The following is a 13611-nucleotide window of genomic DNA, read 5'->3' as shown; positions in this document are numbered from 1 at the left end:
GGTTTGATGTGATCAGTTTTCACGATTGATGTTATTTAATATGATTTTGATCGCAAGAAAATAAGCAATTTTCCCTGGGTTTTCGAAAATCAGGCATTCAAAACCGGAAGTGCGTTTTGTTTCATTGATAAATAAGTTAAAATATTATTTTTTCTATCCAAAACCGTACTCAAACCATCTGAAAATTACTGAACTTTTACAACATATCAAAGTTATTCTTTTATATTAAACTATTTAAGAGTTTATCTAAAAACCCCTAAGCACATACAGAGGTACATCTGCCGATCGTAAAAATGGAGGAGTTGCCAATCTCTATGTATATATGTTTCTGACTCAAGCCATAATTTCTGAAAGAGTTGTTTGATATTGATGTTTGCAAAATTTATTGTACAGTGGTCTTCTGTGAAATATAGCAATTTTATTTAATATGGTTCTTATTTTTTAACAGAATAGCAACATATATGCTACCCCTACCCCTTAATCTTGAATAACAAAATTTACATTTTTTTTTGTTATTTTTGACAGATTCAACTTATAATAAACTGTTGAAGATTTTTATGCATATTGTAGGGAAAGGATTTCTCTTTCGAAATCGAGCAGAAAAATGGGGGTCCGCGTGCTTACTTCTTTGCCCCCTTTAAATATTTGTTATTTTTCAATATTTTAGAGTAAAAAATAAAACATTTGCAACGAACCTAAGATTTTAACAATTGATAGCTCGATACGGCTAAAATGGTGTCGCAGTTATGATTTAAACAAAAACAATCGAAGTGAAAAAATGGTAAAACTTTGGCTCTTCAAGATGACCCCGAAATTGGTCATTTCTTAAAATCCTGTATAATAATATCTATGAAGAATTAAAGGCCTACTAACTTTTCGGAGTAAAACATAAAAACATTAATAACATCAGTAAATATATACCGATGGCCTAAGATGAGCTTACAACACCAAATTTATGCAAGATTTCCTCCGTAATATATGATAACAGTGGAGAGTCATTTCGCTGTTTTGCCGTCTGGAGCAGTGATAGTCAACTACCGCGCGGTATTTAGGACGACGGCGGGAAACATAAGACGAACCGCGTTATGAAAATTAATTTTTAATCAAATTGTTCAGGAGGTGACAATACGTGAAGTTTTGACGGTAAGTTAATAACTTTTGCGACTCGAAAAAATTATCGATTTCGTTTTACATTCCCATTTTAAAAATTAGAAGCCGTTTCGGAAAGGTAGTGGGCCTTTAAAGTCTAATATTTCGCAAAAAACAAGTTGCTACAGATCAAGGATACGTCCTTGCTACAGATATTGATAAAATTTTGTTCGAAAATCTAAAAACTTTTGTTTTCTAGATGAAACGAGACTTTAACGAAAATGAAACCTCAGAGGTGTGCCTTTTTAACTCTATGAAAATAAATATTTGTAGCGGTTTTTTTCGCGGTCACATAGCCAAATCAACATTTTCTATCTCCGTTCCAGAAGAGTTCCTCGTATTACGGAATTTTGTATAAGATGTACAGTACATGTATGTGTGAAGTTGTAGCAAAATATTTTTATTATCATTGCTAGCTAAATCGAAGCTAAATACATTGTAGACTAGTTGTTGATCAGTTGAGTTTCGCAAGAGTGGGATTGACGGTAGCCAGGCAGTAAGTCATACAGGACATTTGTTTTTTTGTTTTTTTTTTGTTTCAAAGTTTTTCATGATGTTATTTAGTTATAAATGTGCCATTACGCGGCGAAACTTTTGACATGCTGTATTTTATTGAATAATCTATTTAAAACAATAAGGATTGATTAATTAAGCTGTAGAGATCATCCAAATGGACAGACAAACATGTATGATGTCATATAAACGTTGCATGTAAGTATTGTAATTCTCAAAATGTTGGGTAAAGTTAGGCAGTGAATAACATATTAAAAGCTATTCTTGAATCCTGTGCGCATGAAAATTACGGCTGTGACAAGATTATGCTCTTTTTGAATTTGCTACATTTCGTTGTTTATTATCATTTTCAGTGTCAAATTTAAAAGTCAGATAGGTATATCTTTACTTCGCAAGTTTACTACAGAGTCTTTTGTTTCATTGTTTGTACTTTTCGCGTATAAATTCCAGTTACATTATCATTTGATTATCTGTTGTCGAACTATTGGGCCTTAGGACTATTGGGCCGTAGGAATATATAATTAAGGCGGTTACGGCACATACAACTTTAAAGATATGTTCACGGGGTTTGCAACATATGTAAGTAAGACTGACTGGACTGCTTTTTATTGTTTAATTCCTTTCGGACAGGGCAAACGATCAAGATAGACAGTTCATGTGCGCAGAGATTGGTTGAAGACGAAGGTAACAGGCATATTTAATACTTTAAATTAATTTCTTCGTACGCAGACAGATTTTGACGAGAGATTTTATTTTTCCATTTCATAAGAAATTATACTGGATACATTCACACCATTTTTACCGACTAAAGCCATCCTTGCCCGACTGTTCACTTTAAGAATGGGGCGAAACGTTTGAAGTTATGGGACGAACTGACATTGAATGATCCAACTCTGGGGCGAACCGTCTGGAGGCGAACCTATTTTGGGCCGAAACGTCTGGCGCGTTCCTTTTGTCGTCTGCAAATGTCGTGAAAATTGCTGTTATCATAAACAATATAATTACATAAAAACAATTTTAGTAGAATAATGTGCATAATTCCATTAGAATAAAATAATCAAAAGCTCTCAAATATGATGAATAAAGAAAATGTTGCCATGATTACTTTATGATGTCGTAAAAACCGGAGTTCATACGGTAAACCGTAAAGTGGATTATCTTAGCAACTTCCGGTAAAAACATGTGTGAACCATGAAAGTCATCGCTTCAAACATTCATCTTTAGGCAGATTGACAGCTGATTTACGTTTTTCTTTGATATTTATGTCTGCTGGTATTTTATGTAGTTTATCATTCAGTGTATTCAGTTCTAAGAGACATCCATAATGCCGTTCATGAAGGGAAGGGCCGCTATGCGGCGGACATTGAATTACCTGCAATCGAAACCGATGATTCTGAAGGACGATGTGAAAGTTTTAACTGTGCATTATAACAACAAGCAGTCTGCGAGTAAAGGCGCCTAGTAAGTATTTTCAGCAGCACAGGGAGTGCATTTACAGTTTCAAGCGAAAAAAAACGGGGATTAAAATGTAGATATCAAGCGAAAAAAAACGGGGATTAAAATGTAGATATCACTGGGTACTGGGTCGCGACCAGTTACCGTGATTTTTTCGATTTTTTTTTTAAGGATTTTGTCAAAACTAGCACTCAGAAATTGTTGAAAATCGACATGAATTATCTTTAGTCCAAGATACTTCAGTAACAATAGTCGCTACTTAATTTTAATAATATTGTTTTGACGAGACGCCATTTATTTTCACCGCTAATTGGTACAGTTGATGATACCTACAGGACCAGTTACCGTGATTTCAAAATAGAAAGGAAATGCGCTTTTAAAAACATGCTTATAGCACCAAAACTTAGCTTGTGTTTTACTAAAGCGACCAATATCTTTTAGTGAAATAATGTAATCGTAATGCATGGTTATTTTGGGATCCAGTGACTGATCGCTGTTTTTTGTTGAAGAATACTTGCATGGCCACCATGATTTAGCTGTTTAAAAGAATCCAAAAAATTGTGCGGGAGATAGAGCGTGCGCAGAAATCACGGTAATTGGTACATCACGGTAACTGGTCGCGACCCAGTACCCGTACACCGGATATTGGTATCGACGAGGCGGTGGCCTGTCACAGCAAGGGAAAGTTTTGCAATATTTTCACAATTTTAATGTAATAAATGTATCTGTAACTATTGGTCAGTTCAAGCTTAGTATATATCGCGTCCGTATGCGATCTGTCAACCCCCAGCGTCATATAGTTATTGAGGAATAGACAGGAATCCAGGGTCACATGCAGGGGGGTACCGCAGTGAAAAAGGCGGTTCAAAATAAATCACTGATATGAATATTCAATGCTTTTCTGAAAACAGAATTCATTTTCTATGGCTAATTCACAACATAGGAAAGCAACTCAAGCCCCGATGACAAATTTTGAGGTCATGAAGATTGCGAAATAAATCAGTGAAAATTACGTTGTGTATGGGGGCTTGCTTGTTAAAAATCAAGTGTACGGGGGCTTGGATGTTGATTGTACGGCAGCATGGTTGAAGATTTTACGGCAAATTGGTTGATGAGTTGAGAAACGCAGCTTTTTAAGCCAAATATTTGAGAAACGCAGCTTTTTAAGCCAAATATTCCTTTCTAGATATCAATATATAGCGTTCTATATGATTATCAAATTGAAGATTGAAACGATACGCAATGTAGAATGATTAATCATTTTTGATTTTGATCAATTGAGGCAAAAACTTTTTTTTTTCAATTAATTTTTAGGTCTGGGCAACTAAAAGTATAAACGTATTAAAACATTATCTTCAGATAAAGATAAATAACAACAAATGATAAACAATAAATCTGGCAAATAAGGATAGGATGCAAAATTAAAATGGAAAATGTAAGAAACGGAACCATATCAGTAAAGGGTGACATCTGGACAAGTGTGCATTAAAATGAAGTTCCGTGTTGTACTCTTGAATTATAGAGTTCTTTGGCATGGTACATCGTCGGTATTTAAAACTGTAATTACGAGTTTTGCAGCTGCGGAGAGTCACAGACTTTCCGTCAAACATTGCACTGTAAATATCATTACATATTACAATTAACTATGCTAAAATATACTACTCACCTTCGTTGTGTTGGAGCATTGTGGAAAATACCTGATTGGAGTTTTTCTTGTACAAACGCGATGTCAAAACAACACTTTGACAAATATGTATTCGTAGCCATGGTTTACAATTCAAAAGTAAAATTACTTGAATCCCACCAGATGAAGTTATATTTCTTATCGAAATCGGCGCTATATGGTTGTGTAATACAAGAACAGGAATTCCTTCCTCAAAATGATCCCCTCAGTGAAAGAATTTAACAAATTTGCCAACAAACACACAAACTGATCTTGTATACAGAATCTACAGACCAACCAACATTCATCATCTTCGTCTGGAAGGCATACTATTCCATTGACATCTTTACATGAGATCTACGAAGACATAGACGTCGGAAGAAAACTTTACATCTGTCTTTTGGACGACTAGACGCTATCTGTTTTAAATATATTGTTAAGTTTGTCATTTTAATTATGCCAAGCCCCCGTACACTATTTTTATCACATAAACCAAGTCCCCGTACACCAGTTAAGCAAGCCCCTGTACAAAAGCTAAATTTTCAGTCTTCTTGTTGAAACATCCATGGCCATGACAATATGAAATTGGCCTAAACATAAACTTCCATATCATAACCCATCTATACAACCCTAAAATGATAACCGTGAACAATCTATTCTAGTAGTTCAATATCACGAAAAATAGTTCACAGTCGTTTTCATTGCGGTACCCCCCTACAGGTGACCCTGGATTCCTGTCTATTCCTCCATAAATATATGACGCTGGGGGTTAACAGATCGCATACGGACGCGTTATATACTTAGCTTGAACTGACCAATAGTTTCAGATACATTTATTACATTAAAACTGTGAAAATATTTTGCAAACTTCCCCTTGCTGTGACAGGCCACCGCCTCGTCGATACCAATATCCCGTGTACAGGTACCCACAGTGGATAAGCACTTACAAAAAAAACTTGTAAAAGTATTTGATGGCTCACCGCATTCTCCGCGTATTATGACAAGTTTTTGATAAAAATGTTTAAAACAACATTGCATTTTCATTTCATAAAGTTTCAACATCCTCGATACTCAAAGGGTTACTATCACTGACATTATATCCACCCCTGGATTATCTCAAAGGAAAAAACTGAAGGCAATGGAAGACATAGGTAATATTCTGGGGTATTCTCTTATGTATATCAAAGTAATTGAATAACGGTGCACTGTGATTGACTGTGTTGCTTTGAAGTTTGGCGTCGCTCTCTCTGTAATCTACAAAGGAATTTTCTGCAGGCCTGGGATTGGTCAGTTTTTTAGCTCGCCTATTCGAAGAATAGGGGGAGCTAATGTTGTCACCCCGGCGTCGGCGTTGGCGTCCCATTTCACGTTAAAGTTTTTGAGCAAGTTTCTGTTTCGTCAATTGTTTAAGCTTAAATCATCATAAATGTTTATGATTTTATTTTCCTAATGTGTATGGATGCTGAACGTGATAATACAACCAATTTGGGGCCCTTTAGGTTTTTTTTGAGTCTGTTAATTTGTCATATTTCCATGTTAAAGTTTTTGAGCAAGTTTCTATTTTGTCTATTGTTTAAGCTTAAGTCATCATAAATGTTTATGATTTTATTTTCCTAATGTTTATGGATGCTGAACGTGATAATACAACCAATTTTGGGCCCTTTAGGGGGTTTTTGAGTCTGTTAATTTGTCATATTTCCATGTAAAAGTTTTTGAGCAAGTTTCTATTTTGTCAATTGTTTAAGCATAATTCATTATAAATGTTTATGATTTTATTTTCCTAATGTGTATGGATGCTGAACGTGATAATACAACCAATTTTGGGCCCTTTAGGGGGTTTTTGAGTCTGTTAATTTGTCATATTTCCATGTAAAAGTTTTTGAGCAAGTTTCTATTTTGTCAATTGTTTAAGCATAATTCATCATAAATGTTTATGATTTTATTTTCCTAATGTGTATGGATGCTGAACGTGATAATAAAACCAATTTGGGGCCCTTTAGGTTTTTTTTGAGTCTGTCCATTTGTCATATTTCCATGTTTAAATAGTAAATACTTGAACATCAACTTCTTCTGAATAGGCGATGTAATACAATTACAGACTGTACATGTTGTAAAGCATTGTTTAATCTATCTCTGCAGCGATATACCCAATACCTCTTCATAGACGTTAATCGTTAGCTAATATCAGCTTATTCTGGTGTGTTTTGTGAAGATAACTCACTGTTATCCGATTGCATACTCCCATAACATGAGAGTCGACTGGTCAGGAGTTTTTTTTATCAGACATTATTTTGCTGACTGTTGACTCTCTGTCCGAAGCCTTATTTCTTTGATGCACCTTCCAATGTCAAATGAAGGTGGAAGGGAATATGCAATGATATAAATATTTATAGCTCTAACAGAGATATTAACATTGATGTGATACAGTTTAGGTTTTAATTATCCCATTTATGTAGTAAAATCATAACTTGAGGTCTCATAAAATAGTATTTTGGCGGATTAAGTATGATATATGCATCCTTTCAATAACATTTTGACTTAGTTTTAAATATGGCGGCTTGGTTACTACAAAAAATGGAATGCAAATTCAAGCGAGCCGAATAAAAGTAAAAGTGAAGGTAGATGAAGCCTTTTGGTGACTTTGCAATTTGTTTTTTCTACTAAGCGGCCGGATCAGTATCACCATGAGTTTTGTTTGGTCATGAAAGTTCATGTTAGGAGATGTAAATATTTGTGTACTTTTAGATGGATTTTACGGCTGATTTTGTCAATACTTTTAGATGGATTTTACGGCTGTTTTTGTCAAATTGTTTATTTATCTATGAAAAAGAGGAAGGCATTTGACATTGATGACTATTTAAATGTGATTTAAACCTTTTATATTGTCACAATCCTAACTTTGAAAATGTAACCTTCAGCATCGGGTAAATCGCCTATCGGAAGTCAGAGGTTAGACATGACGTAATGTTTCATAAGTGTCTGGTCGTGCTATGCCTCTAACATTGTTGAAGTTCCGGTTGCACAGAATAAAAACTTGGATAAAACTATAAGGTATTTTACACCAATGCTTGTTAAAGCAGTTTTTTAAAAACATTCAAATTTGAGGCTTCAACTACAGAATTTGGGAGAGTGTTCCACAGATTCAACACTTGCCGACTAAAGATTCCTTGACATGTTACAAACCCCATATTTACTTTCGTTAGAGAGTATGTAATTTTAATGAGTACAAATAAAAGTTAACAGAATCTTACATTTACCTATTTTCTACTTAATTATCATTTTTTTCTGAAGAGCATAGTCCAACTTCCATTCTGCATAGAAAATTTTTGTTTACTTGTGCTACGTAATAAATTATAATGCATTTATTTTCACTAAAGTTTCGTTATGATACAATTTGTTTACTTTTGTGTTTCAGTTACTTTGTATTTTTGTAACTTTTGTGTTTCAGTGACTTTGTATTTTTGTAACTTTTGTGTTTCAGTGACTTTGTATTTTTGTAACTTTTGTGTTTCAGCGACTTTGTATTTTTGTAACGTTTGTGTTTCAGCGACTTTGTATTTTTTAAATTTTTATGTTTCAGTGACTTTGTATTTTTGTAACGTTTGTGTTTCAGTGACTTTGTATTTTTGTAACTTTTGTGTTTCAGTGACTTTGTATTTTTGTAACTTTTGTGTTTCAGTGACTTTGTATTTTTGTAACTTTTGTGTTTCAGTGACTTTGTATTTTTGTAACTTTTGTGTTTCAGTGACTTTGTATTTTTGTAATTTTTGTGTTTCAGTGACTTTGTATTTTTGTAATTTTTATGTTTCAGTGACTTTGTATTTTTGTAATTTTTATGTTTCAGTGACTTTGTATTTTTAGAATTTTTGTGTTTCAGTGACTTTGTATTTTTGTAACTTTTGTGTTTCAGCGACTTTGTATTTTTGTAACTTTTGTGTTTCAGTGACTTTGTATTTTTGTAACTTTTGTGTTTCAGTGACTTTGTATTTTTGTAATTTTTATGTTTCAGTGACTTTGTATTTTTGTAACGTTTGTGTTTCAGTGACTTTGTATTTTTGTAACGTTTGTGTTTCAGTGACTTTGTATTTTTGTAACGTTTGTGTTTCAGTGACTTTGTATTTTTGTAATTTTTATGTTTCAGTGACTTTGTATTTTTGTAATTTTTATGTTTCAGTGACTTTGTATTTTTATAATTTTTGTGTTTCAGTGACTTTGTATTTTTGTAACGTTTGTGTTTCAGTGACTTTGTATTTTGGCATCTTCCCCAACTCCAATACTGCAATCCCAGTGTCCAAATAGTCACCTTCAAGAACATGACTCCGTCACCGTTTTTTCAATTTTACTTTGGTGAGTAGAACATTGTAAATGAGAATTGATACCTGATAAATATCAATCTTTGTCATTCCACTCTTGGGCTATTGTATTAAGTGCTTGGTGTTGAATACATATTTTGATATTTCTTTAATTGGTAGACATTTTAAACTCTGACCCAAACTACCTTTTTAGCTCACCTGGCCCGAATCGCCTCAAAATTCATAATTGCCCTTTAATAAATGTTGCATCTTACCGTATTTCACCGCAAATAAGACCCCCCCCCCCCCCCCCCCCCCCCCACCACTTTTGACAAATTTCCATAATAAAGTTATTCTGGTTTTGGTAAATCCAAACAGAGACACAATACATTGTGGAGTTATTTATAATTAAAACAATTTGCTATCAAAATATTCTGTATGCAATTCAGTTTTTTTAATATTTATGAAGATATCACTACATCTTTGTTGCATATCGAGCTTGCTTATAGATATATTTTGGTAGAAACTGGTCACATGACTTAAGGTTATTGGATACTAAATTTATTTCACACTCGTAAGTTATTAAATAATTTCAAAAAGACATTACTAAACCTTGTGTCTTTTGTAACTTAAAAAAACCCTTGCCTGTGTTAAAATAATAATTCCATATCTAACAATCAGTTAACAAAACCAAAACTAAATCCAAATTGTGTCACAGAAAACTAACGACAAGGCAATATTCAAGAAAATTGAACCAAGTTTTACCATTATTAATCTTATTGTTTATTTGTGACGTTTCATGCAATAACCGTCCTTGATCTCACTTATTCACAGCATATTTGCCTGTTATTAAATAATCTATACATCAATATTTTTTAAAGGCTTATATTAATATACTCCAACATGAAATTCACATTATTCTAAGCGTTATCATATGGCCTTTCCTCTTCTTCAGGAACATGTCGTTCATGATTATTAATCATACTATTGATATAATCCAGCTTGAAAATCACAACATTTAAAGCAATAAAATATAGCTTTCGCTCCTCTTTAGGAGCATTATGTTATGATCTATGAGCTATGCTAATCATACTCTTAAGATATACAAGGCTGTAGTATATAGTTCTGTTTCCTCTTCATGAGCATGTCTTTTATGATTTACTCGGATTATGTTATTCATATACTCCCAACATGAAAATCATAACATTCAAATATATAGCTTTGTCTCCTCTTCAGGAGCATCTTGTTTATAATGACCATTCAAAGCAAAGTTATATAGCTTTGACTCCTCCTCAGGAACTTATTTTTCATAATGATCTATATTAATCAAGCTATAAAAAATCAGTGCAATAAGGACATACCTTCGATGCTTCTTCAGGAACATGTTCAAACATACTTATCACACATTCTGTCAAATATCTTTTTTTGTTTCACACAAGCTCATATTTATAGCTCGATCACCATCACCGGATCAAATTGCCTTTCGTCAGTGGACCATCCTTCCATCCATTAACAATTATTGTTACCGCTATTTCTCAGAAAGTGCTAAAGGGATCTTAAATTCATTTGGAGGTTCCCCTAGGGTCTTTGCTGGCCATATTGCACTTTGGGACAGATTGTTCAACAAGATGGCATCCAAGCAGCCATCTTTGATTTTGATAGTTGAAGTTTGTTACTGAAATTTCTCAGAAAACACTGAAGGAATCCGTCTCAAAATTCATACGTAGGTTCCCCTTGGACCTTAGTTGTTCACATTGCATTTTGGAATCGAACGGTCTTCAATATGGGCAACTGGCTCCCATCTTGGATATTGATGCTCAAAGTTTGAAAAGCAGAGAAAGGATCCCTCTTTCATTTGTCGGACATAGATCATTTTTTGGTGGGTGCCAAGATCCCTCTGGAATCTCTTGTTTATCTTGTCAACAATGTGATTGACAATAATTGGATTTTCGTGTTCTTTGTCAGATGTGTCGCCCCATATAGATTTATACTTGTTGTTGTGGGTATGGTGATAATTTAATCATCGTCCTTCTTTATACATTGCACCTGTTATACTTCTCAATACATACTATCCTTGCAGACAATATATACTATTGTAAAAGACACAACTACATGATACACTTGTTTTTTCTGAACCCTTACGACGCTGACCTACTGAATATGATTATGAAACAACTAACTTTGCCCTAACCGGAATAACTTCTGGTTATCAACATAGCCATTTTGCATGCAAGCACCTTTTGGTAGGACTTGGTGTGTAGTTTCACCTCCTCTTCAGGAGCATGTTTTTTATGATGGTCTATACTAATCGTGCTATAAATATGAGATCATCATTCAAAGCATCTCGTAAACAAACTCTTTGTTACATGTGTTTACAGCTTCCTCTCCTCTTCAGAAGCATATATTTCAAAATAATCTATATGAATCACACTTTAAACGTATAACATCTCCATCAAGTACATTTATTAAGTCTCATCCATTAACCAGTAAAAAAATCTGGATACTAGGTACTGTATAGTTGTTAAATTTCGCAATTTACTGTTTGGGATTTATTTGCAGGGGATTATTTTCGCAAATTATCTTTTTGTCATTTGAAAATGTCATTCTTACAACAGACTTTAATTCCTTAAACCGTGATTTAATAAAATACTATGAAAAAAGTAATACAAGGTATAAAATGTCACGAATTAAAATGGATCAGCGAATTTTGCGAATTTAAAACCCCCACGAATATTAGCAACTGTAGAGTAGCTATGGGGCTCCCGTTCTTCTTGATGAATAGTTATGTTTTTATTTCTGAACTTTTGTGACCCACATGCTTAGGAAATCAGTAGGAAACGTTGCCAAAACTGATATAAACATCCTGTTATTACGTCATCAAAATGGCAGAAACAGACAATTTTTACTAAAAACATAAAATTGGAAACCTTGTAGTTATATTATGATACTATGAATTATTTGATAAACTTTTTATATTTTGACAGAGAATGGAGAAACAATGTTGATGGATTTAGATTCCGTTACCAGAGAAGAGATAACGAATCACTTACAAAGCACAATTTGTAAATCTGCGTAAGTTTTAATTTATCAATGAAGTAGTGTGCATGTGTTTTTTGCAAAGGACCGATTGATTCAACCACAATGACTAGAATTACAACTCTTTGTATCCTCCCCATTTCGGTTAGAATACCGGTACACATTTAACAAATATTGCCGATTTTATGTGTATCTGTATTTATGTGTTTGTGTTGCCCCCAACTTGGGCAGGGGGTTTGGTGTTAAGTGGAGAAGGTAGATGGTAGCTACAAACATTCGATAAAGATATTCTGTATTTGCATATTACAGAGTTATCTGCCCTTGTGGGTAGGGATTGATTGTGACGTCATGATTTTTGGAGAAAACTATGTGAATTGCGCTCACGAAATAATGACGTCACAACAAATACATACCCGCAAGGGAGTTAACTCTGTAATATGCAAAGACCGAATACTGCGGTAGCTGTATTGCTGTTAGTATATTGTTTTAATTTTTTTCAATTAATCTATTTTGATTTCCTACAAATAACAATAATGGCTTATAATATATGCCTTTCCTGTTGCAACCTGCGCAGTACTGAGCTTATTTTAACTTTTTGCAATTTATTTTGACAGTCACAACATAGAGAAGTTGAGGAAGGAGCAGCAAGCCAAAGACAACCAGGCCAACTTTGGCTACACATATCCACGCTGGTGTATATGTGAAATGCCTGGCCAGGTGCCCTGCCCTGGCTGGGTACCGCTTCCAAAGGAAATGCGTGGTAAATACAAGAACACAGCCAATGAATAAAAGGAAGCTGTACATGTAGTGACTTCATTCTTGTTATACAAGAGGTATTACATATATGTATTTTAAGTTCATTCGAATTCTCAGCGTGAACATTATGGTCTTGCTGAAAGTGAAAACCATCGCTGAGTTTACTGATTTTCAGCACCATGCCTAAAATTACAGAGTCGTGTAAACTTGAAAGGACAGACTTCGTAAAGTATAGTATGAGAAAAAGATCGCGATAATAAAAAAGAAATGCACAACCTACCTTGTAGGTAAACAACAATTTGTCAAAATGAAAGTTAATAGAATGCTGGCACGCGGGATATTACTAGTGGTGTGTCCATAGTCATGTTGTCCTACTTCTTGAAGTCCTTGTTTCGTTCTAACTGCATAGGATCACGGGAGATTTATGTGAAACATCCTATGTACTACCTGTCAATGTCAACGTTGAAGTATTGAAATTTGAGCGGGATGTGATTATTGACATACAAAATAATTTGTGTTTAGGTAATAAAATGTGTTTATTGTATGACTGATGTGTAGAATATTCAATGTTTTGGTGTTAAGTCAAGGCACATTTGAAACAGTTTACTTTTCCGGTTCCGGAGTATAAGCCGCTACTTTTTTACCTGAAAATCGGCAGTGCGGCTTATACATCAGTGCGGCTTATCCGTGGACGAAAACCAAAATCTGACCATGTTTTTGCATGATTACGTCGTGATTCACATGTGA

The 13611-nt window shown here is 34.2% G+C and overlaps 1 protein-coding gene across 1 annotated transcript; it reads left to right on the top strand.

Moving 5' to 3' along the window:
* The first annotated feature begins 2731 nt into the window (after positions 1 to 2731).
* LOC138304902 (small ribosomal subunit protein mS25-like) lies at positions 2732 to 13411 on the top strand. Its single transcript, XM_069245292.1, has 4 exons — positions 2732 to 3123; positions 9021 to 9127; positions 12057 to 12144; positions 12723 to 13411. Exons 1-4 carry the CDS (start codon positions 2987 to 2989, stop codon positions 12895 to 12897), a joined length of 507 nt encoding a protein of 168 aa, XP_069101393.1. The 5' UTR covers positions 2732 to 2986; the 3' UTR covers positions 12898 to 13411.
* Positions 13412 to 13611: the final 200 nt, after the last annotated feature.

The sequence above is a fragment of the Argopecten irradians genome, chromosome 12 (assembly GCF_041381155.1).
Source record: "Argopecten irradians isolate NY chromosome 12, Ai_NY, whole genome shotgun sequence".
NCBI classification, from domain to species: domain Eukaryota; kingdom Metazoa; phylum Mollusca; class Bivalvia; order Pectinida; family Pectinidae; genus Argopecten; species Argopecten irradians.
Note: the sequence above shows the minus strand (reverse complement) of the source record. Positions and strands in the feature narration are given on the sequence as shown.

Excerpts from the sequence above, each read along its gene's own strand:
- LOC138304902 (XM_069245292.1), top strand. The coding sequence starts at position 2,987 with ATGCCGTTCATGAAGGGAAGGGCCGCTATGCGGCGGACATTGAATTAC. Across the intron at positions 3,124-9,020 it reads TCTGCGAGTAAAGGCGCCTA|TGACTTTGTATTTTGGCATC; the intron begins GTAAGTATTTTC and ends TTTGTGTTTCAG. Across the intron at positions 9,128-12,056 it reads GTTTTTTCAATTTTACTTTG|AGAATGGAGAAACAATGTTG; the intron begins GTGAGTAGAACA and ends ATATTTTGACAG.